Source organism: Coptis chinensis, chromosome 9 (genome assembly GCF_015680905.1).
Source record: "Coptis chinensis isolate HL-2020 chromosome 9, ASM1568090v1, whole genome shotgun sequence".
In the NCBI taxonomy this organism is placed as follows: Eukaryota; Viridiplantae; Streptophyta; class Magnoliopsida; order Ranunculales; family Ranunculaceae; genus Coptis; species Coptis chinensis.
In genome coordinates, this window is record NC_141464.1 from 9219633 (window position 1) to 9244869 (window position 25237).

Here is a 25237-nt window from a genome sequence, read left to right on the forward strand (position 1 = left end):
GAAACACCAAATCACAAATCTAGATACTAGTAAAGCGCCACCACCATAGGGTGCGACTTGCTGTAATGCATATCGACAGATGCAGAACAAGGCAGCAGGGACCACTTGGTAGTAAATTGGTTAAGGAACATGCCAGCTGTCCCCTTAACCGACTTACAATCACGTGACTAATCACCCGACCAGCTGATCAGACAAAGGACGACAGGCATTCCCATTTTACTTGATTCATTTTTTCCTTTTTCAGCTCTGCCTGTAGTTTTGGTGTTTCACCTTCTCTATGCCAGAACACTTTTCTTAGCCATCTCTTCCAAATTTACCCTAAAACCTTATCCACCCATTTACAATATGTTCTCGTAAGCCTCAACCATTTTACTGTTAACTGCACAATCCATGAAACAAAATATTTTCAGTCTCAAAAATTATACTAATCATGACTTCGGTATTCGAGACCAAAATCTCGGTCGTAGTGTACTCTTTCTATTGTAGAGATTTCATATGCCTTCCCAACCAAAAGACAAAATGGCATATTACATGTCTCTTCACTTTCTTTCCTCCCCTTCTCCAAACAGAGACAAGTTATAACAGAAACGCACTATTGAACTCTTTCTGTTTAAAAATAAAAAAGAAAATAATACAAGACGAACCTCAGGCATTTTAACATCTAGATCTTCTGATAGCTGGTCTATTGATGTATTTGCATCCACATCATAAATTCCCTCGGCCCTCATTACAACATACCCTGTTTTCTTTTGGATCTCCTCCTGCAATATATGTATAACTGATAAGTATTTGTTAAATTGAGAGCAAGGAATAGTGATGCAAGTAACAAGATCACAGGTACAGGTTTGAGCCATCTATTTTAATGTAAATCGGGAATGCAATTTTAGTTATAATATTTACAGGAAATATTAGATTTAATAACAATAGTAAAATCTTTTATTATGTTTTTGCAAAATCTGGTTTTAGTATATGAATGGAAACAGGGATTTGGGCAAACAGCCCTCATTCAGAGGGGGAAAACACCAAACTGTTCAACCATTAAAAAAGCCTTTAGTCTTGAAAACACGTGAAAATTACATCCAAGCATTTAGTAATCTGGCCATTTAAACACATAAATGGATGCTACCATGTGGCCACAGCATTAGCCCGCTGTGTCCATTTGAAGTCTGAAGCTCACATCATTAGCCCGCAAGCTACATTTTGTTGTCTCTGTCTGGTTTCAGACAGTTGATGAGCAGACCTCTGACCATCAATATTGATAGGAGGTTAGACCAAGACCCACAGGCCAACCTAACCCAACCATAAAAGGGAGAGTTCAGATACCGTAGGTGAGTAAGCAATTAGTCGATGACTTTTCCAGTGCCAGCCTAAAGCTAGACTTTGTTGTCTGCAAGCTCAAGAATCTTGTGGTCTACAAAATTTCAATAGTATTTGTGAGCTTAAAGTTTCACCGGGCAAAAACACTTGATTGCTCACATTTACTGTCAGCAGAATTTCAATATGAAAACATATAGAGCTTGTTAGACCTACCCCCCTCCTTCTTCCCCAATCAACCGCACCACGACCACCACCATCACAGTTGTTTGGAAATTAGACGCGTGCCCCAAAAAAAAAACCAAGATCCACAGTAGAACTTGGAAGGGGGGTAATTAGATCAAATTTCTTGTATCCAATTTTAAGAACCAAGAGAAAAATAACACAGCAAATCCATCTTTCATGCCCGAGTCTCCCCGCCATCCAAAAAAACCATTTTTTCTACAAATGCCTCCACCAAACAATAAAATTCACTTCAATTTTTAAATAGATGACTTGTGATTCCTACTAATCAAGCCTTTATGGTCTGCAGTGTCCCAAAAGTGTCATGTTCATGTCGCACAGGTGTGGTGTTTCTTTAGCACCGCTATTACATCAATAATACCCAACCCATGTAACCAAGGTAACCTGTAGTTGGCCCATACTTAACAGGAAAAGAACAAAATACAAACAACAGAACCAAGAAAATACAACAGAGAACCACCCAAAAGACCCAAAGACCAGCCCCCAAACCTATACCCGACCAGCCTACCCATGGGCTGAACACCTGCCTATTCCTCTTCCTCCTTACTTAGTTTAGAAATCTCAACCTCCTCTCCTTAACCAAGTAAACAAACATAAATTGCAAACAGCGTCTTACGCCATACCCACACTACATCAACCGAAGAAGAGGCCTGAAAAAATGAGAGGAACAGAAGAAAATGCAAGAAACATAAAGCTTTCATAAAGATCGGGCTTTCCCTGAGACGTGGACGACTGAAAAGAAGACAGTGATTCACAGATTAGTTTCTCTTACCCATACATATTCTTTGTCCACATTTAAAGGAAGTTGTTTGAGTGACTTTCTTGCCAACAAGGATGAGGTCGACTTTTCCAACCTGGGGAGCGTGATGCAGGAGCACATTTACGTAAATGTCATCCCAGAGTAAATTCATCAGTACAAAACGTCCTGGATACTCTGTTACGAACGCAACACTCACAGGAATGACAAAACGGGATAAGTAAGACACTAGCAGACTAGCAAGCTAGCTGCTTTTTATAAGTTCATACAACAACCTTTTGAGTGTAATTTTCCATCCCAATTGGCTAGCCTTTTAGTGAATCCTTTGATTGCTGGATCCCGTAGAGAATTATTTTTGTATGAAGCATTTAGACAAAGACCAAGGTATATTGTTGGTAGAGTGCCAATCATACCGCCCAATATATTAGTCGAAATGGGCAGATTGAGAACGTCACTAATACCAAATATCATACACTTCCCATAACTAATCCCCAAATCTGATAATGCTTCAAACCACGAGATAGATCATGAGGAGGTAGACATAGAGCAAGCAAAGCAAGAAAGAATGTGTTAAACTATTAGCAGGTGTAGAAACAGCGGGGCTTAAGCATTTTTACTATTCTATCTTTATACTTCCCAGAACTCATTCTCTGGGGGACCTATTTAAATCATTAACTCCCTGCTAGGTTTTCAGAGATGCAGGAATACAACTTTACAAACTTGCAGTTGACAAGGTTTAAGATGCTAGCTGGGGTTAGTCACTTTTTTTTATTGCATTTATACCTGAGCCACAGAGCAAAAAACATTACCCTTAGTTAGTGATCTTTTATTGCATTTATACAGGAAAAACATGTCCGAAATAACATCATAATTTTAAAATTGTATCTTTCAGTTTTGATATAAACTTATAAAGTGATCTACAAGAACCGTTCTGTTAATTGTGTACTATTTATTATACAAGGAAAAAACAAAATTAATATTACAAATTCATTCAACACTGGAATATGACTTGATATTCTTAAGAGTTTGCATCCAGAAGAAATTCAAGTAAATTATTCATCCCGTGAGACCTATGTTACACGGACACACCATATTTCAAAAATAATCCGTGTCGCAAACATATCCACGTGTCCGTGTCGGACACATATTGTATGTAATATGTCCCTCAGTTTTTTATATTTCGCCGTGTCGGACACTTCATATTCGTGTCTACTACAGACACACATAGTAAAAAATATCGCAATATATCGTGATAAATATCAAAAAATCAAGCAAAGATATATAAATATCACGATCTGTAAATATCGGTGATATTTATTGATATATCGACGATATGAAAGATATGTCAATATACCACCAAACAGTTGAATTTATCGCAATATATCGATGATATATCAACGAAATATTGACCGAACCTATTCTACACTTTTCTAAATGTAAATTTTTTTTGCTCAGGTGTGGAGTCTCACTCAAGTTGAGCACTAACATACCTACCACTAATGCAACCAACTTGTTATGTAAATGTTGGCTCTCAAATTATTTATAAAGTGTGTGGAAATTAAACTTAACAAAATAGAATTTTAATAACAATTAAGTTTTGTGGGAGGGATTGACCCTAGGTTTCTTCCGAAAATGGTAAGCTCACTAACCTCTAAAGAATGAACAACATTAATATTTATGGACCAATCTATAATTGTATACCTATTAATTTGTGCAGTTCAACCCAGTAACCCTATCTCTTTGCCCGGTTGAGGCCTGGGCTGGGTCTAATTACATTACAGAGAGAAACACCAATGTTCCAAACTCAAATTCTTGCAAAGACGAAGGCGTTAAATTTTTTTTCTCCTGGTTCTAAGAGCACCATGAATCTCGAGCTTATATTTGAACTTGTATTCAGAACTCAAAACATGATTTCATGTATATAACTATCCTAAATATGTGCAAATAAATTAGTTAGCATTTTTTAACACTAGAGTTGTTCATATTAAAACTATCAACACATTTAAAGAAAAATATTGATTATATTTGTCGATATTTGTCGATATATCGTGATATATCCACAACATTTGCAGTAAAAAATATGCACACAGTGTTTGTTGATATTTGTAGATATATCACAATATATCCACAATATTTGCAGACGGCCCAATGTAAAATATCCCCACATAAGATGATATATCCATGACACATATCCATAAATCAGAGATCGATATATTGCCCTATCCCGATATTTTGTAGTATGCAGACACACATATCCGTGTCAATGTAACTTAATGTGATACATAAAAGTGTACAAGGTAAATACGAAGTTCACCTTTGAATCATTCTCATCGAAGATCTCACCAACAATTTCTTCAACAACATCTTCTAAAGTAACTATCTGCGTCAACAACAAGATATAAAATGTATAAGATTTCAGGAACAAAGCATGAGACTACGTTATCAATCACATTAACATTTTTGTCGAGCTATGACTTACGAATAGTATAGTATTGGAAACAAGTTTTACATTTAGTGAATCAGAAATCGTATCAAATAAGGAATCGTAAGATTGAGGAATAATATGTGGAAGGCATATAGCCACATCTTCTACACATCCATGAAATATGGGGACATACAAATGAACTAAGGGCTGACTTTTTTGTCGAAATGATCTCCCTACCATGGCGATCATCCTCACAAAAAATCAGCTCATTCGATTATGTCTAACCTTGTCAATAGAGTGCTGCAAAATTTATAAAATCTGGACAGTTAGACAACTCAAAGAACAATACAAGTTTTTGAGAGGTTGGAGTGTTGGACATATTCAAATATTCCGGTTTTTGTAGCAGGGAGATCATCTAGACAATTGATCGGCCCATTTGAATCTCTAACCTATCGAAACGTTGTGCTCAAGTTTATTGATTGTTTAGGATAAACAGAAATTTCCTAGTCATTATAATGAGGTTTATTATAAATAGAAAATAGTATTTCTGGTTTCTTTAGGAAGGCTTTAGAGGTAACCTAAAATTGTAAGTTTTTGTTAGAGCTTGCTTTGAAATTTAGAGTTTTATGTAGTTTTTGGAAAATTTTATTAGTCAAGCTAGTTTCTCAGTTCAGTTATGAAGTGTAAATATCTTCCTAATTGTTGAGCAGGTTCCTAGAATATTTTGATCGCTTTTGTTATTTTTTTTTTTTTTTTTTATCGCTTTTGTTATCAATAAATACTTGATTTTTTGTTATGCTAACTCTCTTGTTTCAAAGCTATTGTCTTCCTTCTTAGGTTTTCTAGTCTGGTATGCTATTCAATTTAGTAGGCTATTAATTTCCTAACTAAACATGGTTACTTGGCTAGCAAGTAAACCTATTTCATAATTGAGGTCAATGGCCCCGGTTTGTAAAGCAAAAGTTGAGTTTTGTGAACTAACGAGAATTCAGAGTTCGATTTAAGGATAACTTAACAAGTTTAGAATAACCTTTTTCTTCAGAGAATTAGGATTCTAGATTAAGTTCCAAGCTCTAATATGTGTATCCTTGATGTTTTTCTACTGCCTTCAAGTTTATCTTCCACCATCAAAAGGAAACATTGACCAAAACACCAACATAATAAACACCCCAAAGCGGAGTTACATCTGATAAAAAGGAAAACAATCTCAATAATACATATTATCAAAAATCTCAAAAACAAATAACAATGGATGACCGATTCTCGAATTTACAATTTGACACTTTTTCTACAATCATTCAGACCCAGACCCCCAACCCCTTTTGACAGTTGGATGAGATTATGTGAGATTATGGCATGTGGCATATCCATTGGAAATTAAACTGTGGTCTTGCACTCTTGCTAAGTCAAGAGTTCAGTAAGGTAATTTCATAACATAAATGGGTATTTGAGACATTTTATGTCGACAGGATCACCCGACAGTCTGGGTCTAATTAAAAGACCACACCACTCCTATCCGAAATTGACCAAACCACACCCAAAAGTTCTCTTGGATGAAACCGAGAAAATTATATCCAGTGTCACAATCTAATTGATTTCATCCAAGGTTGCCAAAAGAAGTCTAGACGGACTCATCACCCTTTATTCTGAACTTTCTAAACTTTACAAAAATGACTTGAGTCACTAGACCAACTCTTTCTTCTCTGAATCAAACATCTAGAAATTATGACACTAGCAACATTTTGGAAGATATCATCACCTACGAACTAGATCATAAAAAAAAAGCACAGCACGGAGGAAGATGGAAGGTAGCTAAACACTTTTACTTTCTAATGTAGGACAAGAAGTATGATTTCAGTAACTAGCATTATTTTATTTTATTATTAGTAGAATTAGGGGAATTAGTAGAATTAGGAATTGATTTATTTAGTACTTTATGTATCCTATTAGAATTAGCCTATTTTCAATTACTTGAAGTCCAAGGAACCATATCTATAACTATGGCTTCTCTACTATTTTGTAGAACCAACCATTATGATCAATTAAATTGAAGAATCACTCTTCCAAATTTGTCATTCTTATTATCTTTTTTCTTCTCCATAATATTCTTCTTCTTCTTACTCTATTGTTCTTATTCTTTGAAACTTTTTATCTCACTTCTTCACATCATCTCTAATCGAGAACTCCACATCTCTTCTTCTAAAATACTACCTCGTTCTTCATTACTTTCTTTATCAGCAAAATTCTAATTCCATTAATTTTGAATCTAAAACAAAATACATATAGCAAATTATATATAATGACCTTAGGTGATACCCATACAAACCTCAAATTACAAAAGAGTCCCAATTGCAAATAAAAGCATAGTAACCCACTCCCGGAATGCTTGGACACGCACTAGCCCACTCAAACAACACTTCTTTGACCTCTTCCACAATCTTGTGAAGTTCCTTCTCCATCCATGAAGTCCACATAATTTATTTATTTATTTACCAACAAAACTCAATTCTAGTCATTCAATGTCAAAAGTTATATATTACAATAACATATCCAATGATCTTAGGTAGCAAGAAACACCCATACACTTAACTTACAAGATATCCTAATTACAAATAAAATCTATATAACCCACTCCCAGAAAGCTTAAAACACCCACTAGCCGAATCGAACTAGACTTCTTTGACCTCTTCTTCAATCTTGTATTTCTTTCTCCTTGTCTTGAAGATCCTCAAGTTCCATCCTTCCATAAAGTTCAACATAATAGATAATAGTGCTTGGAATGTGATCCACTACTATTTAGCTTTACTAGGAACCCACAATCAACTCCTTCACCAAGCTTCTCTAACATTTAATGGTGGATCACAAAGTCTAATAAAAGAGAATAAAAATAGATTACAAACATCGGTTGATAGGGGACAGTTCACAGGGAGGTGATCAATTCTTTCCTCCAACCCTTTACAAAGTTGGCATAGGTTTTGTAATTTCATACCCCTTCATTTAAGATTGTCAATCGTTTTATCCTTCCCAATTAAGTAAAAGTCAACATAAGAGAGCTACTTGGAATGGGATAGAGATTCTCTATATCTTTCTACGTAGAAAGTTTGCAATTATTTCCGTACCCTGAAGGTTCAACAAGGCAAATTCCTTCGCTAAGACCAAGTAGAAGGATTCCGCGGTCAACTCATCCTTTGCATCCTATATGCACTTCCTAACATCCACACCCTCTAATCTACTCCCCACTCGATAGATGGCATCTAAGAAAGTGTAAATCACTCCACTTCTCAATCATTGAGTGCACTACCAAGTGTTATTAATGGTCACGTATGACCACGATATGATTTTGGAACCTAATTTCAAAATCTATATCGATTTTAGGGTTCGACAACCTTGTTCCTCGCGAAGAACACGAACTCTCACATAAGAATTCACAAAAAGAAAACCTTTCTCTAAACTCAAACTTTATTATTCTCCACTCTCTAACTATGGCCAATGGCCAACAACTCAATTTATAGCTTTCTACAACTTTGAATATAGAAACTTATTCTAAAAAATAAATCTAATGGAAATAAAAACATAAAATTCGTAATAATAAATACCCTAAAATTAGAAATAGCCAAAAACACTAAATAGACTCAATTCCTAAAACTACCTAAAAATACTAATAGTAATAGTAACTAAATTGGGGATGATCTAGTGGTTGTAAACCCTAAGATACATCAGTTACATTCCACACAGCACCATTATTGCTCAATTCAAAAGAAATCCGATATCAAAATTTTCTTATTGCATGCAAAGCTATAAATATCTCCAAATTGCTCCTTAATTGAGGTTCCCATTATCCAAACATCCTCCCAAAAAGAAATGGTCTAACCGGTTCTAGGTAGAAAGGTCACCCCATTTTTAAAATCATACCATCTACTTGTTATACCGCTCCAAAGAGTCCTCTTTCAAGGATTTCTAGGTAGCTTCAACATCCACTTAGTTTCCCCTCTCCATACTTGTCCACCCTCTCGTCAATAGATGTTCCTCCTCACCATATCTCCAAAGCCATTTTTATACCAAAGCGTTGTTCATAAGCAAAATGTCTTTGTGACCCAAACCCTGTTTTGTCCTTAGTAGGCAAAGTCTATCCTACTTCATCAAGTGCATCTTTGTTTTCCCTTCCTCCCCACCCCATAAGAATCTTCTAAAAAGCTTCACAAAATATCTAGCAACACCCATCGGGAGGTACCGAAATACTAATGGAGTGCATTCATCTAAGGACTTTTGAAAATTTAGATTGGAATTTCTTCAAATTCTTAAATTGGGTATCACCAAACACTCGTGGACTAACTTATACTACAAATATCCATAGAATTAGCAAAACACTTGATAATTTTCAAAATGGGTATACTTAAAGCGATACATTTGAAGAGACTAGTGGCGGTTGTCATGGAAGGAGAAGTATTAGTAGTGATCTATGTTTAGTGGAAATATATGGTTTAATAACTAGACCATCCAAATGAAAATTGTTTCTTAATCATTGGATCGGGATTAGCTTTGAATGGATTTGGAGTAGTTTAGTAATTTTAACTTATGAGGAGTAGTGGTGGTCATTTAACATGGGGTGTCATCAGCTGTTGGATAGTCTTCATGAGATTACGCCATGAGGCATCATCCATTTGAAATTCAGTTTGTGGTGGTGCTATGTCAAGAGGGCAACAACGTAGTTTTATAGCAGAGAGGATATTCTAGACATTTCAACTTCCTTGCTCACGAAGATGACAGTCATGGCAGTTGACTTAAATGGGCAGTCAGTCATTTCAACTCCCAATTTTCTAAACGCTAGATTTACAAGAATTCAGTACATAATCTGTAAATTTGTAGCATGTGAATGTTAAGATGGACAGCAATGACAAAATCAAATAAAATTTCTGAAAACCAGAACAAGTAATAAAATTTATACCAAATGTTAAGGATGAAACATTACCCCCACAGTTCCACCGTACTCATTAAGAACGACAGCCATGTGAACCTTCCGGATGCGAAACTCTCTCAGAAGGTCCCAGACTGACATTATATCTGCCATATCAATTGGAAAGGTGACATTTTACTACAAATGAAAAGGCTTACAAAATTCTTTAAGTTGAAAAGTGAGATGAGTTGCTTAAGTATTTCACCTAATGCAACTATGTCAGCTCCAATTACACTAGAGACACTAATATTATTATTGTTAAGTATTACCAGGCACAAAGTATGCAGGCTTGTGTGCCATATCGCCGACTTTGGAACTTTCTAGTAGCTCTCCCTACAAAAGCAAACAATAATAGTTCTGAAAACTATCACTACAATGTTTACACTCATACAACAAGGTACAAAAAATTCCAAGATGAAAACAATTGAAACTAACTGACCTTTTGTACATAGTCCAGCAAATCCATTGCATATGCGATGCCCACTATGTTATCAATGCGTTGCTCAAAAACAGGCACCCTAGAATGTGTGCATGCAGGTCTCAGCACATAAAAAACTTCAAACTTATTGTGCACAGAGGGTCTTTATTACCTGGAGTATTGGTGAGTCACCCATAGATTGTGGAAGTCAATAAATGTTGCGCTAGCATCAATAGCAACTACATCTACAAGAGGTGTCATCACCTCCCTGACATGTGTATCTTTTATCTCTAACACATTTTCAATCATATCCTGCAAAATAATCTCTTCACACGGTTAGGTTAGATAATTGGTTTTGACAAAATACTATATCTAGCAACCACATGAAAAGTGACCTGTGGTGCAATGGATTAACAGTTGGATGCATATTCCATTTACAAGTCAATGGTGCAAGGTTCATAGAATCTTTAACCTCAATAATCTAAGCAACCAACTAGCAACTTGCTCCGCAATGGATAATTTTGCGCACTTTTTAGTTTGAGTCTTGCTTCACGGACCATTAAAGACCGTGGAAACAACTAACATCCCAACCAACTAACCTGTTTTCTATACGTAAAAATCAATATATTAACACAATCAAAGGATTACATCGACACTTGAAAAATTAGTCAGAAACTAATTCTTCAAGACCAATACCCATCCCCAACGTCGCTATTACACCACTAAAGTAAAGAAGGATAACCAAAAACACCCAAAAGACAAAGAACTTTAAAAAACACAGAAAAGCAACAAGAACAGGTAACGAATTATTCAAAGAAACAAATTTCAACATTATGTTAGATTCCACAGAAATTATATAAAGACACAATGATCTTCGAATTCCATTATATCTCTACCAAGTGCTGGGTCATTAAATTGATAGAATATACAGCATATGCATATATAGAATTAGCAGTGGGATTGGTAGAGATTGGATACCTATAAATGCCTAAACATATCATGTTAGGGTATCAATATATCAATATATCATTATTAGCATTTCATAAATGCTTAAATAAACCAAAAGATTGGATGCCTCCACAACAGATACTTCGGGATATAGAGATATTGTTGGTAACATGAGGTTTTTGAGGAAAATAAAATTAAATATTCAATATTACTTCATTATTTGCCAGTTTTTCCGAATTTTCCTGATATTTTCCAATGTTTCCCACCCTTAGTCCAGTTTTCCGACACTGGTATAAAGTATCTGACGTGGCCATCAGATGAGGTATATAACCTTTAGTACATCTGTGTTGTATCCGACACAAAATTCATATAAAATATGGAGTGCTGAAGTTACAGAGTATCTGACATTGACAGGAGTATGTGTATTGGTATCTGACAAGGGTTCAAAGTATCTAACATGGCGTATCCAATGAGCCTAGCGGACAATTTATAACTGGTGGCGTGGATGAGCCCTTTGGGCCAGATAAATAGCCTGCCCTGGCACCACATTGAAGATGGGCATCCAACTTAAAACCAATTGGTAAAAAGTAGAGAGGCCCCAGGATTCATATATTTGATTCCGATGCTTTAGACACCCACCCGATATGAGATTATAAATCTCAACACAGTGATGCAGACTGGTTTCAATTTTTCGATCCATGGTAATATGCAAGAGTTGTAAGTAAGTAGCCATCCCCAAAAATAAGTAAAAAGAACTAAAAGAAAACAAGTAGAGCATATCAAATTACCTGCTCTTCCTCTTCGATTGCTCCACTCAGCTCTGCTCCTCGTAACATTAATTTCAATTCTTCTTCAGTAACATAAGGCTCGCTAAATAAACAAACAATGAGCAACATACATAGATCAAACAATCATTTTATGTGTAAAATAGCATACCACACCCGTGACATTAATGTCAGTTGTTAGTTGTTTAGTAGTAAGAGATCCAAGCAAAACAAACCATGTGTACATACCAAGAAAGTGGATAAATAAGTCAATAATTGCATCCAGAGGAACCAAAAGAAAGAACAAACGAAAATTCCGTGATATCATTTCAATTACATCCTTCTAAACAGTATCCGGAGAGATATATGGTTTACAATATTTACAATAAAGACCAATAACAACACAAGTGTTCTGCACCAGTGCCCTTAGTTTGGTCGGAGAACCCTTATGCCTTTTGAATAAGTTTGTTTTTAAACTTAAACTATGAGAATTGTTTGGTTGCAGAACTTGCACATTTAAAAAAAATAGAGCTTGACTTCTCCATGTCTCTAAGCATACTATTGAATTTCTAATACATCCGAAAAACCGCCTAGCATCCATAGTAATTCCTTTAAAATATTGATGATGCCTGTCTTTTGCCATGATCACTTATGCCATAGGTGTCCTCCTCTTCACTATACTTCCAAAACCATTTAGCAAGGAGAGCTTCATTAGTGTAAGTTATCTGTTTACACCCAAGACTGGCATCTTTCTCGTGAAGGCATAGTCTATCAAATTTCACATAATGGGTTTTCAAACACTTTCCTACCCACCCAATAGGAAGCTTCTAATAGTTTCTCAATTTGCTTATAAATCATTTTCCCCTCCCCAAAGGAATTGCAAATAGATTGAAAAAATACAAAATAAAAAATAAACTTAATAGGGTGCTGATGATGGAAAGTCCAAAATCCATTTGGTGAAATGGAATAGGTTGCGTCTTCTAAACGGAGGAAAGTTTTAGGGGTAGAAGCATGTCTCTCACAAATGAAGCCTTCCTTGTTAGGTGTTTATAAAGATATGGCCAGGAGAAACAACACCTCTTCATAAGGTTATCACCAAATCACATGATATCAAGTAGCTTCTCTGTGTTTGGACTTTGAAGACTGACTTTTAAAGGGCTTAAGTACCAAGATTTTATGTTCAATTGTATCATTGCTTTAAAATCTCGAGGTATACCGCTTACGTTAGCAGTAGCACTGCTAACGATGCAGGACGCCTTAGTTTCCATGCATAAGGGTTTATTTCTTAAATGTAGTATTATTTGGTTTCTTCACTATCAAAGTTTTTAATGGAATGATTTGAAAAATTAACAAAGGGATGTCCTTCCACTGGGGATACTTCTCAAACAGTTGCTCTGCAAAAAGTACACTATTTTATGCCACCAACCCGACATACCACATAACTATAGGGGTGTAGAAACATGATTCCAAAAAAGCGATAGTGGCTGGCCTTTTCTTTTGGCAGGCTTCAAACCTAAGTCTGCTGGGATCAGGGTCGAACGCATTATCCACATTAGACCTCTTCCGCCCTACTCACTAACACACGCAACCGTATCATTGTTACTTTCGCACTACTAAGTGTTGGTGAATAATAAGATACAAACGAGCATTTAATTTCTCTCAAATTACACGTCAAAGGTTAGTTATTCATTAAGCAACAAAAAATTAGAAAAATCATACAAAGAATATGTCAAGTCATGGAGTCAAATTTCAACAAAAGAAATGGCAATTGACATAAGCATACCTTCTTCCTTTAAGCCCGAGCAACTTAAGCATTCCCATTGACAGAAAAGTAACAACCCTCCCCACAGGATAGAGTACTAAGGAAAGCCACGCGACTGGTCTGACCTAAAGACATGCGTGCAAAGCTTGTTAATTATATTCAACGTATAACACCTCACATACATATCAGTAAATTACTAAGTTGTATAATCACGAACTTGTAAATCTTACCACAAACCTAGCAACCTCTGTGGCATTATGAACAGCTATACTTTTTGGGGTAATCTCTGTGAAAAGCAATAGAGCGACCTGAAAACATAAACAGTTAATATAATCAATGCTCAAAAACAAACCCCACCCACCCACCAAAACCAAACCCAACAAAAAAAAAGGAAACCTGTACATACAAAGTTTGAAACTAGCATAAAACAACCGATGTATTGATGCAATCACAATCGCAACGACGAAGAAAGAATTTGACGAATTCTCAAAAAACCCAATATTCAATTTATTCCAAAAATTAACTTGACCAAAGGCCTACATGATTATCTATAGCCTCAGAAGGGTTACAATTCAGAAACTAATGAAAGAGGAAACAAAAAGTCAAAAAATACAGCTAACTTCGTAACTAGAAACAACCTAAAAAGAAAGTAGTCTAATTAATAATTATGAACCCTAAATTCCATCATATTTGCCCACGTTAACGTTGTTGACAAAACTTTGCCCACCAAATAAAAGCAAAACCTTGAAGTCTAGTACCAACCTAAGATGCACAGATACGGATATGGGTACGAGGTACAATACAGAACTTTTGAAAACCTAGTACTCAGGAATGTAATACACGTAATAATTTTTCAAGAAAAACTAGCACTTCAGTATGACTTTGAACATAAGATCGTGTTGCGATTACTGATTAGCAACAAAGTAGGTACAAGTTCCTCTACATATTTCTTAATTACTTCAGTTCCATCTATGTTTGTGTGATTCTCCCCAACCCACCCACCCACCCCACCCATACTATTCATGGCTATGTAAGGATACATGTTAAAGCAGTTTGTTAAGCAGTATCCGAAGCATATCTTGTACCAATACCAATTTCGTACCCGGTGACACAGGTGCAATGGGTAAACTGCAGTATCCCCGTGCATCATAGCTATAGCTAGCAATCCAAGCAACTTTTTGATCTTCCGACAAGTGTTGATAAGCAAATGCATTCTCCATCATGGAAATCCACTCAAGACACACCTCAAGCTCCTCAAATATCAACCATATATGCTAAATTCACACTCAGTCGGTGGAGGATGATTCACGATATATCATGGAGGAGGTTAATTCTCTTTACTAGGTTCCTTCCTATTTACTAGCAAACCTCGCGATTCAGTAAAACGTGTATCAAGAGAAGTAGTCATATCAGCTTTCAAATTCTGAAGAGGTCATCCAAAAGCAGTAAACTTCTCATCATGACTAAAAAATTTCTCAATTATTCCATTCAAATTTTTCTCTAAAGTTTTAAACATTCTGTTCACATTTTTCTCTACAACTTTAAAAGTCACGTTAAGTTCTTTAATTGTCGCAGCCATGGAAACAACTTTTTTGTTTCTATTATTTCAGCAACAAAAAGACATCTACGAATTATATAGTAAAACTATGGTTGAAGGATGGATTAGGGTTGGTAAGTGAGATGCAAGGACTGATGCTAATTTTGGCGAACCGGTGTGGCTCAAGTGGACTCAAATAATGGTGTAATGGACTAAATACGAGAAAGCTTGATCATGGTAATGAGTGAGCTGGTATGGATTGATCATCTGGACAAGGCCTTAATAGGGTACTGAGTTTTGAAATATGTGAACTAGTACGGACTCGTGGCCTGATAATTTGCATTCAATAAGACAGAAAACTTGGGCCTACTCTTGTGGGTTAGATATTGGACCTGGGATTTGACATTGGACTGGTGGGTTATTCGGCTTACTAATACTGGACTCAAGAAGAAAAAAGATAAACACGGACAGAAGAAAAAGAAGAAAAGAAAGGCGAAATGCAAACAAAGAAGAGAACGATAATAGAAGCTATTACCTTAAAATGTGATATATAATCATAAAGTCAAACTCCGTAGGATGAGAAATCTCACTCAGATACAACAGAGGGAAAGACAAATACAATATCGATACTAAAAAAAAACTACAACTGTGAGAGAAAGCTAAAATGAAGGGATGCAATTCCTACCGTGAAGAATCTTGCGACTGGTAGGAAAAAAATAACATACGCTAGCAACACTCTTTCATTCTATTCAAATCTTTTTCTTCTTCTTTTTTGGTGGAAGTTGCGTGGCTGAAACCTTGATGGAGTGGTGCAGTGGGAGTGAAAATTTTCTGACTTCTCATTTTTTTTTCCTTGTTCAATGATGAGAAAAAATAAACCAAGACCTTCAACGACTTAGAAGCCTTGAATTTTGGCTATGATACCAAAATGATGCAATTGCAAATGCAAAAAAGGGATTCAATGAATTATCAACAAAACCAATAGTAAATTTAATTCAAAAACTAATTTGGACAAAGGCCTACATAATTATGTATGGCTAAATTAAAGTTTAAAAACTAATGAAAAAGGAAACTAAAAATATAGCTAAATTTGTAACTAAAAATCTTGTGTTACATGGACATGCCATATTTCAAAAATAATCCGTGTTGGATACATATTCACGTGTTCGTGTCAAACACACACGGACACATATTGTGTGTGATATGCCTCAGTTTTTTATATTTTGTTGTGTCAGACACTCCATATCCATGTCGGATACGGACAAACACATCTGTGTCAATGTAACTTAGAAAAAATCCCTAAAATGTAAAAGACGATAGTCTAATTAATAGTTATGAACCCTAAATCACATCATGTATGCCCCTATAAGATTCCCCATTTTATCACGCAAAAGATATGACTAGTTAGAGCAAAACATGACTGCATCGCTTTATGCGTTCTGCACGTACACAGCAAAAGAAAGGATCCATGTCTACACCCATCTAAAAGCTCCTCACCAAACTTTACATTAAATACAAATCCACAGATGCACTCATTTACTCACCCTAAATCCCCAACTACGCCCTAGATACTCTCTCCTTCCACCCCATTGCCAGAGAAACTGGATACTTCAATATAATCCGACAATTTTTTTTTCTTTTTCTTTTTTATTTGATCTTTTTTTATTATATATATATATATATATATATATATATATATATATATATATATATATATATATATATATATCCAAATCATAAAGAAATAGGATGAGATATCCTATAGTACAAGTTACAAAGGAAAAGAAAAACGCTAGACAAAAAACATCAACAACAATTCCACCCATCAGCTTATTATAGTCTCCCATTTGCAAACGAAAGTCTTAAAAGGAATGTGACAAAACTTGTCGTGCACTTTTGACCAGAAAAAAAAAAGCACTTTGATGGCCAAAATCACTTTCTCCATGACCAAAATCCGACAAATTTCAGTCTACGACATTCATCGATGAGGAAAAGAAATTAAAATAAAAAAAATGGACAAAGACGTTAACGAAAATGGATGTTTCTCACACATTAATAAATAACATGTGCAACTTTAAAAGCATAAAAAGATTTTATTCGGAGTTGGAAGAACCAAGGATATTCACCTACATAAGAAAAAAAAAAACTTGCCTCCGATCATCTCTCATTGTTTTTTTGTTTAAGCAAACTTTTGTTCGAACTTTGCACTTGCTAACATATCTTCTGCAAGCAAGCTAAACCATATTTAACTGAACCACAATTTACACAACTTTTCACAGCTTAAAAGTTTGAAAGACAACCTGGCAGACACCCACTGCTATGAAGATTATCTATCAGACAAATGGGTTCTCTCTACTCCATCTTCCACAAGGCAAGTTATTCATTAGTATAAATTACTTTCCCCTCGCACCCCCATAGTCCACGTAGTAGATGATAGAAGCAAAAAGGTTGACGAAACAGCAGCTGGGCACTCTAACTTCCCTTAGATTTGGATACCAAGACTTTGGCAAATGTAAGCTCTAGTTTTTGTCCCTGACATGTGGCAGAACGTTGACAACAGACAGCTTGAGCAAGAAAGGCAAATCACTGAGAATAGCTCTTGCAACAGAAAGGAGGAACCAATTCAGCAACTGAGAAGGGATTATAAGTCCATAAATGAAGTATGGAGCTTTTTCTTAGTCTCATTTAGATGTCAGACAGTTTTTTCCAGTGACTTGGCTGATGTTTTTAGTTGCTGGACATGTATGAATGTCATCTTGGCCGTCTTTTTTTAAGAGATTGAACTGATGCCATTTGCATGAATCTATGGTTGGCAAAGGAATCCACAGATCTTTGAAGATAAGGCCTCTACTTTTAAACAGATTGTTCAACATAACAACGACAATTTGGAGGTGGGTGTCTCATGATCCTATTTCATAGGCATAGATCACTGAACGCTTAAATTTCAGACAAACGTTTTACTTTTTTACCTCACCGAAGTGCCAAAAAGTTTTGGAAGTGTCTGGTTTTTCAGAAAATTTCGGAATTTCCTGTTTGTGGAATTTCATAAACTCTGAAACTGTCATCTATATCTTATCCTAAGCGATCATAAATTCGATGATCTCATGCTGAGATAGAATGACACATACTACCTTGATGTAATTCATTGCATAAGGGGTCAAAGCATAACCAACTCTATCACACTACTTTATTTCAATGAAACTTGTTTGTGGTTTTCCCTAGCTAAAAATAATTTGCAAAACTATGTTTTACCATTATCAAGGGAAAAAAATAAACAGCAATTGCGTTCTTCATAATATTTAGCCATGTGTCATACACCGAAACTGAGGAAGTACCAACTCAGGATACACAAAACACAGAAAATTTATTACATGGATTTCATATTGCAAAACCAATGCCATTTAGAAGTTATTGTTCTAAGTTTATTGATAAGATCTTATTCTTAACCAATTCATGGGGCGGTTAGAGTATTACACGAGGGACTATAATGAATCCAGGAACTTGGAGTTGTGAAGGTGTTGGCAGGGCACATTTTTTCTTCCCATGGTTTGTGCTTCTAGTCCGCTATCTGTATTGGGCATATCGGGATCAAAAAATATCTGTGTGTACAGGAAAACCATATTCAGAATTTGCCCTACATCTCCGGACCTTATTTAATTCTCTCAATGTTAGTTTGATTTGGGTTTGGTGTATTCATGTAACAGGTTGGCATGGTCCTGGAATAAGGGTAGGGTCTCTGAGCCTTATGGACTAACAGGAAAAGGCACAATCTGTAAACCCTGCGTGGGGGGTTGAACCATTGAAGGTTTTGATACTATGTTTTAAAAAAATAAACAGTCAATAATATCGGAAACATCGCTTACAGGTTCATGATGCATAACATGTTATGGAACTTATAGCCATTTGCAGAAATTGAACCTCCCAGTTTCGTATTTTTGAGTTCTCAAAAAATCAAGTAGAAGGGAGACATACAGTCATAACACCAGTTGCCGCACTGACACCAGCTTCGCCAAAAATTGTTGTTGCTGCCTCTGTCACCAGTGCCGTTGCTCCAATATTGACCACACTGAGCACATAATATCAAAAATACAGTAAGAACACGATTCAAGTTTAACATAAATAGTAAATAGTAAATATTAAATATTAAATTCCAAAATTGAATTAGAAGAAAGAAAATTACGTTGTGCCAATGAGAATAGTTGTCAAGAATCGAGTCACATCACTTCTCAACATTTTAAAGACACCATTCTCGGGCTCTTTTTCAGCCAATTCTCTCACCTGGTAAAAAACAGCATAAACAAATCTGAAGTTACCAATCTGCTTGCACCTTCCAAAAGTCAATCATATGTTTCCCTTATGTGTGTGTTGAGGGGGGGAGAAATATCTACTGATTCCGTAAATGTACAATATAAGCATCTAATAAAAATCCTTGAACATAATGAATTTCAAATTCTTTTGAAGTGAAGTTATATTGCCTTTTCGGTCAATACGGTACAAAAAAGGACCAATTAAACTTTTCCAAATTTGATGCTTAATAAGGAAAGCATTATTACCATGTCTCTTGATTGCCTTACCACAACCACTAGGGTTCAACAACACTGGAAAAAAAACAATCCCCTTTTGGCTAAATTTACACACAAGAAGAAGAAGAAGAAGAAGAAGAAGAAGAAGAACATAGAAAGAGGCACCCACCACATGGCGAAAGACCTGTTCTCCTAAAATTTGACAATATGTTATCCCAATTCAAGAAAGGGAAATGAAAACAAAAAGATTGGAACCTTCTCTCATACAATGTGTTAAGGTAAGGAATTTGAAGTTAAAAACAATGAGCTCCTTGAATAGCAAGAAAGATGATGTTTTGCATAGTGCTAAAGGGCCAAGTGTGCCTTAACACGGGCAACTAGCTTAAGGTTTTATAACTTCTATTATCTATTTACTGTCTTAACCTCTTCATTTAGTCAAATGATTTAAAGGCTTCTAGCGAGAAACCAGCCAGTAGTTGTTGTTTTTTGTGAAATAAAGCCAAAAATTTAGAGCTTGGAATTTTCTTTGAATCCCTAACAGACTTTTTAAGGGTTCTAATAAATTCTTGGTGTCCCATCTTAATTCCTGCATCCTAAGACTAAGTTTGCATAGATGACAAGAATGAAACACGATAATATTTTACTCGCCTCTCCTCTTCTAAAGATCTTATTTTCTCCAGCCAAATGGATCATAGTCCATAGTCTCTTCTCTTGCAAACTATTTTATGTTTTATGAACTCTAAAAGATGCTAAAAATAGGCGAGATTGCACCTCAAACTGAGAAAGTTATGTAATATTGTCAGCAATGAACCATATTCACATTCCACATTCTATCTACAGGCACAACTGCCACAAAGTGGAAACATTCGCCTTTAAACATTTTTCCACGTGCGGTCCTGGAGTCACCATTAATCGGTTAACTCAGTGATTAATTGAAAAAATGCTAATCAAACTCAAGAGGTGATTGGCGTTTCGACATTGTCGGTTTCTTCTTTTCGTAAATTTCTATACACCATTCACAACTTTTAGTCCTATGGTTTTGTGTTAGACTACCATTGTAAATAAAATAAATTTATTTATTGTGCACTTTTCCCGAATTAAGTTGAAAATAAGGTGTCTCGCTTTTTAACAAGACAAATCCATGGTACTTGATGGTTCACTACCATTAAATAAACTGTATATGGGTATGATCCCTTTTACAGTGAAGCCGGTGATGTTGGGAATTTGGTTTGCGAGAACCATGGCCTATATGGAGGATGCCATCAGGTCTATCTTTGTTGATCCATAAAAGGAGACTGATCAATAATGTAGGTAGAGGCCCGAAGATACAACATTACAAAGGAGGAAGTATAGAATATAATCTCCGGACAGAATATCAGCCTACTTTAGAAAAGTAAACCGGCAGGTGCCGACTAGCAAAGTTGGTAAAATCTTTGGGTGATGATACATTGATACCAGAGGTTTGGGGCTCGAACCCCACCAGCATCAAAGAGTTACTGATCTCATTTAAAACAGGCTTACCCATCAAAAAAAAAAAAAAACCACTACAAAGGTGGGGGGGTGAAGAGAGCAAGCATTGTGGCGGTCATGGACTAGATGACGAAGGTGTTTAATGTCACAGTATGAAGGCCACGTGATCACAATTCCTAACAGAAACATGTGACCTAGAGACCAGGCCAAGATTTGTTTAGGACAAAGAAAACAGCATGATCTGCCCCTTAATCCACTTTCTCCACATGCATCCCTATTCCCATGAAATCGGTCTAGGCGGCCTCTAGGCCCTAGGCGGTGCCCAACCGACTCGCCTAGGCCCAAGTCGTCTAAAAAATCGGTGGGCCGACTAGACGGGTCTAGACGGACCGATTAGGTGGGCTAGGCGGGTCTAGGCGGTCCAGTCAAGTTTTTTTTTTTTTTTTAATGATTAAATGTCGAAAATTAAAGGCCCGTATAGACTTAAGATTTGAATGAGTTTAAAAGACTAAAGTCTAATATAAATTATATGCCACTATAACAAAGAGTATGTTTTTATATGAAGTTGATATTCTTCAAATATTACGCATTTTTGTAATAAGTATCTTTGTTTGTGTTTATTTTTTGAGTTATGGTAAATGATTTTCTTCATTTCTTGTAATATAGGTGTGTATTACTATATATATTAGGGGAAAAAACCGTCTAGCGCCTAGCCCGTCTAGGCACTGCCTAGAAGGCCTAGGCGCTAGGCGCTCTCCCACCGCCCGACTACCGCCTAGCGTTTTTTAGAACACTGTTCTTGGGGGTATCAGCAAATGTGAATAGACAACGGGAGGATACATTCAAGAGCATATCAAACAAGGGCAAATAACAGGAAGATACACAACCTCCACACACTATTACCTCAGTGTCTGAGAAACAATTAAATCTACAGTACTGTACTAACAACACATAAAATTTGCTAACACAGAGATTATCACCAAAAAAAGTGTCTAATGTCAAAAGATCCCAAGCACATAGGTAGCATCATACTTTAAACGAATAGCATTTAGAATGTATATGCATTACAATACAATGCCAGCTAAAACATGAATGTGTCATATTATGAAACAAAGACTTGAAAATAAAGGTTACCTTCCAAGGCCAAAGTGTAGTAATAGAAGTTTCCGCCATAGAAAAAAACGCAGACAAACTCAAAAGTGCAGCTAAAACAAGTCCTTGTTCTTTAAACACAACTAAAACCTGCAAAATCTTAGGCCATGCATTTTTAAAAGCAATCCCACTCTTCACCAAAACCCCTTCCACTGCAATAGCTTTTCTACACTGTAACACACATACTACAGCCGCCAAAACAACACCAGCCTTCATTAAACTCTTTAAAGTATCCATTTTTAGAATTTCAAATTCTTTCTCCTTACAATGGACCGATATATTCCGGGGAAATATCGAGTTGTTTCGGTGAAAATAATTTGTCGAGATTTTAAAAGGGGAATGAAATGAAGAACATGAGAGTTTCACGTGACGAGGGTTGGTTATGGGGAAGAGAAATGGGGAGTTTCTTTTTTTGTTCTTCTTCTTGTGAATGAAAAATCTTGATTGAGTTAGAATTGAAGTTTCAAAGGCTAATAAATCCATTTTTTTAGGCAGAGAGCGAGATTTTAGGCGGAAGGAGTGAATGGGGTTTTGAGGAGAGTCATCCTTGTTTTTGGAGTTTGAGAGCTAAGCTTAATGAGAAGCTGTTGTACGGAATTTTTGCAATGTGGACAATTACGGATGTTGCCCTCGATCGGTCTAGATTGTGACTTTAGATTTTAGAATCAATTTCAAAGACCCGACCCGAAGGTCAAAACCACTTCTCTCGCACCGGTTGAAGGTGCGAGCTGGCTCCCACTCAGGCGCATCATATCTCCTGCTGCTACAGACCAGGCGATATTCAGTCCATAGAGAAGCGCCGTATTGGCAATATCAGCATGAACATTCTCTTCTTCAGCCTTCATTTTCCCAACCAATTTTCAATCAGTGCAGCAACAACTACATCCATTGCATCAATCATCTTGATGCAATCGCAATTGCAAATAACTAATTCAATGAATTCTCAACAAAATCAATATTCTATTCAATTCAAAGCTAAACTTGGTCAAAGGCTACAACTCCCTTGTAAAGGCTCAATTTGGTGTGTGCTTTACAAGGCTTGGTTGTGGATGGGAATGTGGATTTTGATGTGAGTTTGACTGAGTTCACAATAGATGCGAGCTGCCTACATATCAAGTTCTTGAGTGCAACTTGAATCAAGTTAGACGTAGTTCCTCTTCTCTTTATATAAGCAAGCTGCTAGCACTTCCTCCTCTCCCACGTCAGATCAAGTTCTGGACTTGAGAGTCATGACGGTGAGTAGTGGTAGAGTAATGGAGTGTGCATCTGGAGCTTCGGTCTTGATGGTGACAACTGTGGTATACGTTACTATCCGTTATAATATGAGCAAGTGAAGATCTTCTGGAGGTCGTTGTATTAGTCGAACCGGTAGGACGATCTCTCTAGAGAGATCGTGCTCTTGGTTCGAATTGCTATGAAGCGATCTGGAGGTGCGGACGCACTGAAGCGACCTGAAAGAGTATGTGGTGAAGATCGATTGGTAGCTCCGCTTATGACGGACACGTGTGTAATATCCATTAAATGTGGATATTATTCTCTCACATCCCTATATAGAAAAACAACTTCTAAATCAATTAAAACGACATAAATTCATAATTAAAAATAACCTCAAAATACCACTATACTAAATAATCCAAAAATAATAATTAACGTTAATTCCAATACTCCCCAATAAAATATAAAACTATATTAACAATGTGAAACCCTAATTCACATCATACTCCCACACTTAAAGCGTGCTCGCATATAGTGGCGGAGCCAGGATTTTAGTTCAAAGTGGGCAAATTAACATAAAAAAGCAACTCGGAATTCTTAACACCAAAAATTGAAAATTCCAAACATTTATATATTAATTATCCAAAAAATAAAGTTTTCCAAAATCTCAAAATCAAACAAAAAAATTACAAGTATCCACGACGAGTACCCATTTTTTGAAAACGATGCATAATCGCCTAAATATCTCCTTCTCAATATATGTTACTAGGCATTTATTCAACCACTCATCTCATATACGATTATGGAGTTGGTTCCTTACAATATGCAAAGTTGAAAATATTTTCTTGACAGTTATTTAGAGATTATGAGAGAACTTGCGAAAAATTATTAGAGTTTCTCAATTAATCAAATGCAATGACACATGCCACACCTGACAAATTTTTAAGTAGGAATAATGAATATTTTATCTTATTTCTAATTAATTAAAAGTTTTGCTAAGGTGCTCTGAAGTTAGTAAAAGTCCAACCCAATTAGTAAATCTTAATTAAATCAATTGACAACAAAACAACACATTTGGGGTAGCACTATAGCAAAGTTTTACACCTTTGAAAAAAACAAACTAATGCACATAAGTAATTAAGTATATAACTTGCATTTTATTTTATTTTTTATTTGGGAAAGTTCATGGTGTGCAGTTGCCCACCCTTGGCTCCGCCACTGCTCCCATGGGGTGAGTAGCAGTTGGATCTATGTCTATGGTGAGTGCCTACTTGGGGTCTACTATTGGGCATGGGCTCGTTCAAGCAGTTAGGTTTATTGCAATAGAGACGAGCGTGATATTTGTCATGTTTGTGTCTGAAGGGAGGCTTGTACAAATGTGAATTTGTGTCGGGGAGTTTGTGATTATCTCTTCTGTTCTCATCCCATATCGCTTTGTGCTGAGGATAAATGCCCAAGCTCTGCCCTGTTAATTGACATGATTTTAGTTTACTTCGATTTTCCAACTAAATTCTTTATAGTTTGATGATTGTTTCATGTTCTTTGTTAAGGCCTTGTTTTTATGATTACAAATTAAAATCCGTATGAGAAGTAAGGTTGAATGACCCATGATAAATTAAAATGGGGTTTTTGTAAAACCAAATAAAACCTAGAGAAGTATATTCATTCATAATAACAATACCAATACAACAAGAAGAACAAAAAAACATTGTCTCTTCAACCATAGATGATATTATTAAAAAAAAATAATAATAA

General features: G+C 36.0%; 1 protein-coding gene across 1 annotated transcript in view; it reads right to left on the reverse strand.

Moving 5' to 3' along the window:
* The window catches only part of LOC147474696 (putative DUF21 domain-containing protein At3g13070, chloroplastic), a 30005-nt gene extending 6599 nt beyond the window's left edge, over positions 1-23406 (reverse strand). Inside the window, exons 1-12 of the mRNA XM_086582043.1 lie at positions 22250-23406; positions 19303-19400; positions 19095-19188; positions 13816-13893; positions 13607-13710; positions 11848-11929; positions 10284-10423; positions 10133-10211; positions 9963-10026; positions 9709-9800; positions 4629-4694; positions 645-761 (exon numbers count right to left, since the gene is read on the reverse strand). Coding sequence (XP_086438169.1) covers positions 645-761; positions 4629-4694; positions 9709-9800; positions 9963-10026; positions 10133-10211; positions 10284-10423; positions 11848-11929; positions 13607-13710; positions 13816-13893; positions 19095-19188; positions 19303-19400; positions 22250-22750 — 1515 coding nt within the window. The 5' untranslated portion in view covers positions 22751-23406. The remainder of the gene's footprint in view (positions 1-644; positions 762-4628; positions 4695-9708; positions 9801-9962; positions 10027-10132; positions 10212-10283; positions 10424-11847; positions 11930-13606; positions 13711-13815; positions 13894-19094; positions 19189-19302; positions 19401-22249) is intronic.
* Positions 23407-25237: the final 1831 nt, after the last annotated feature.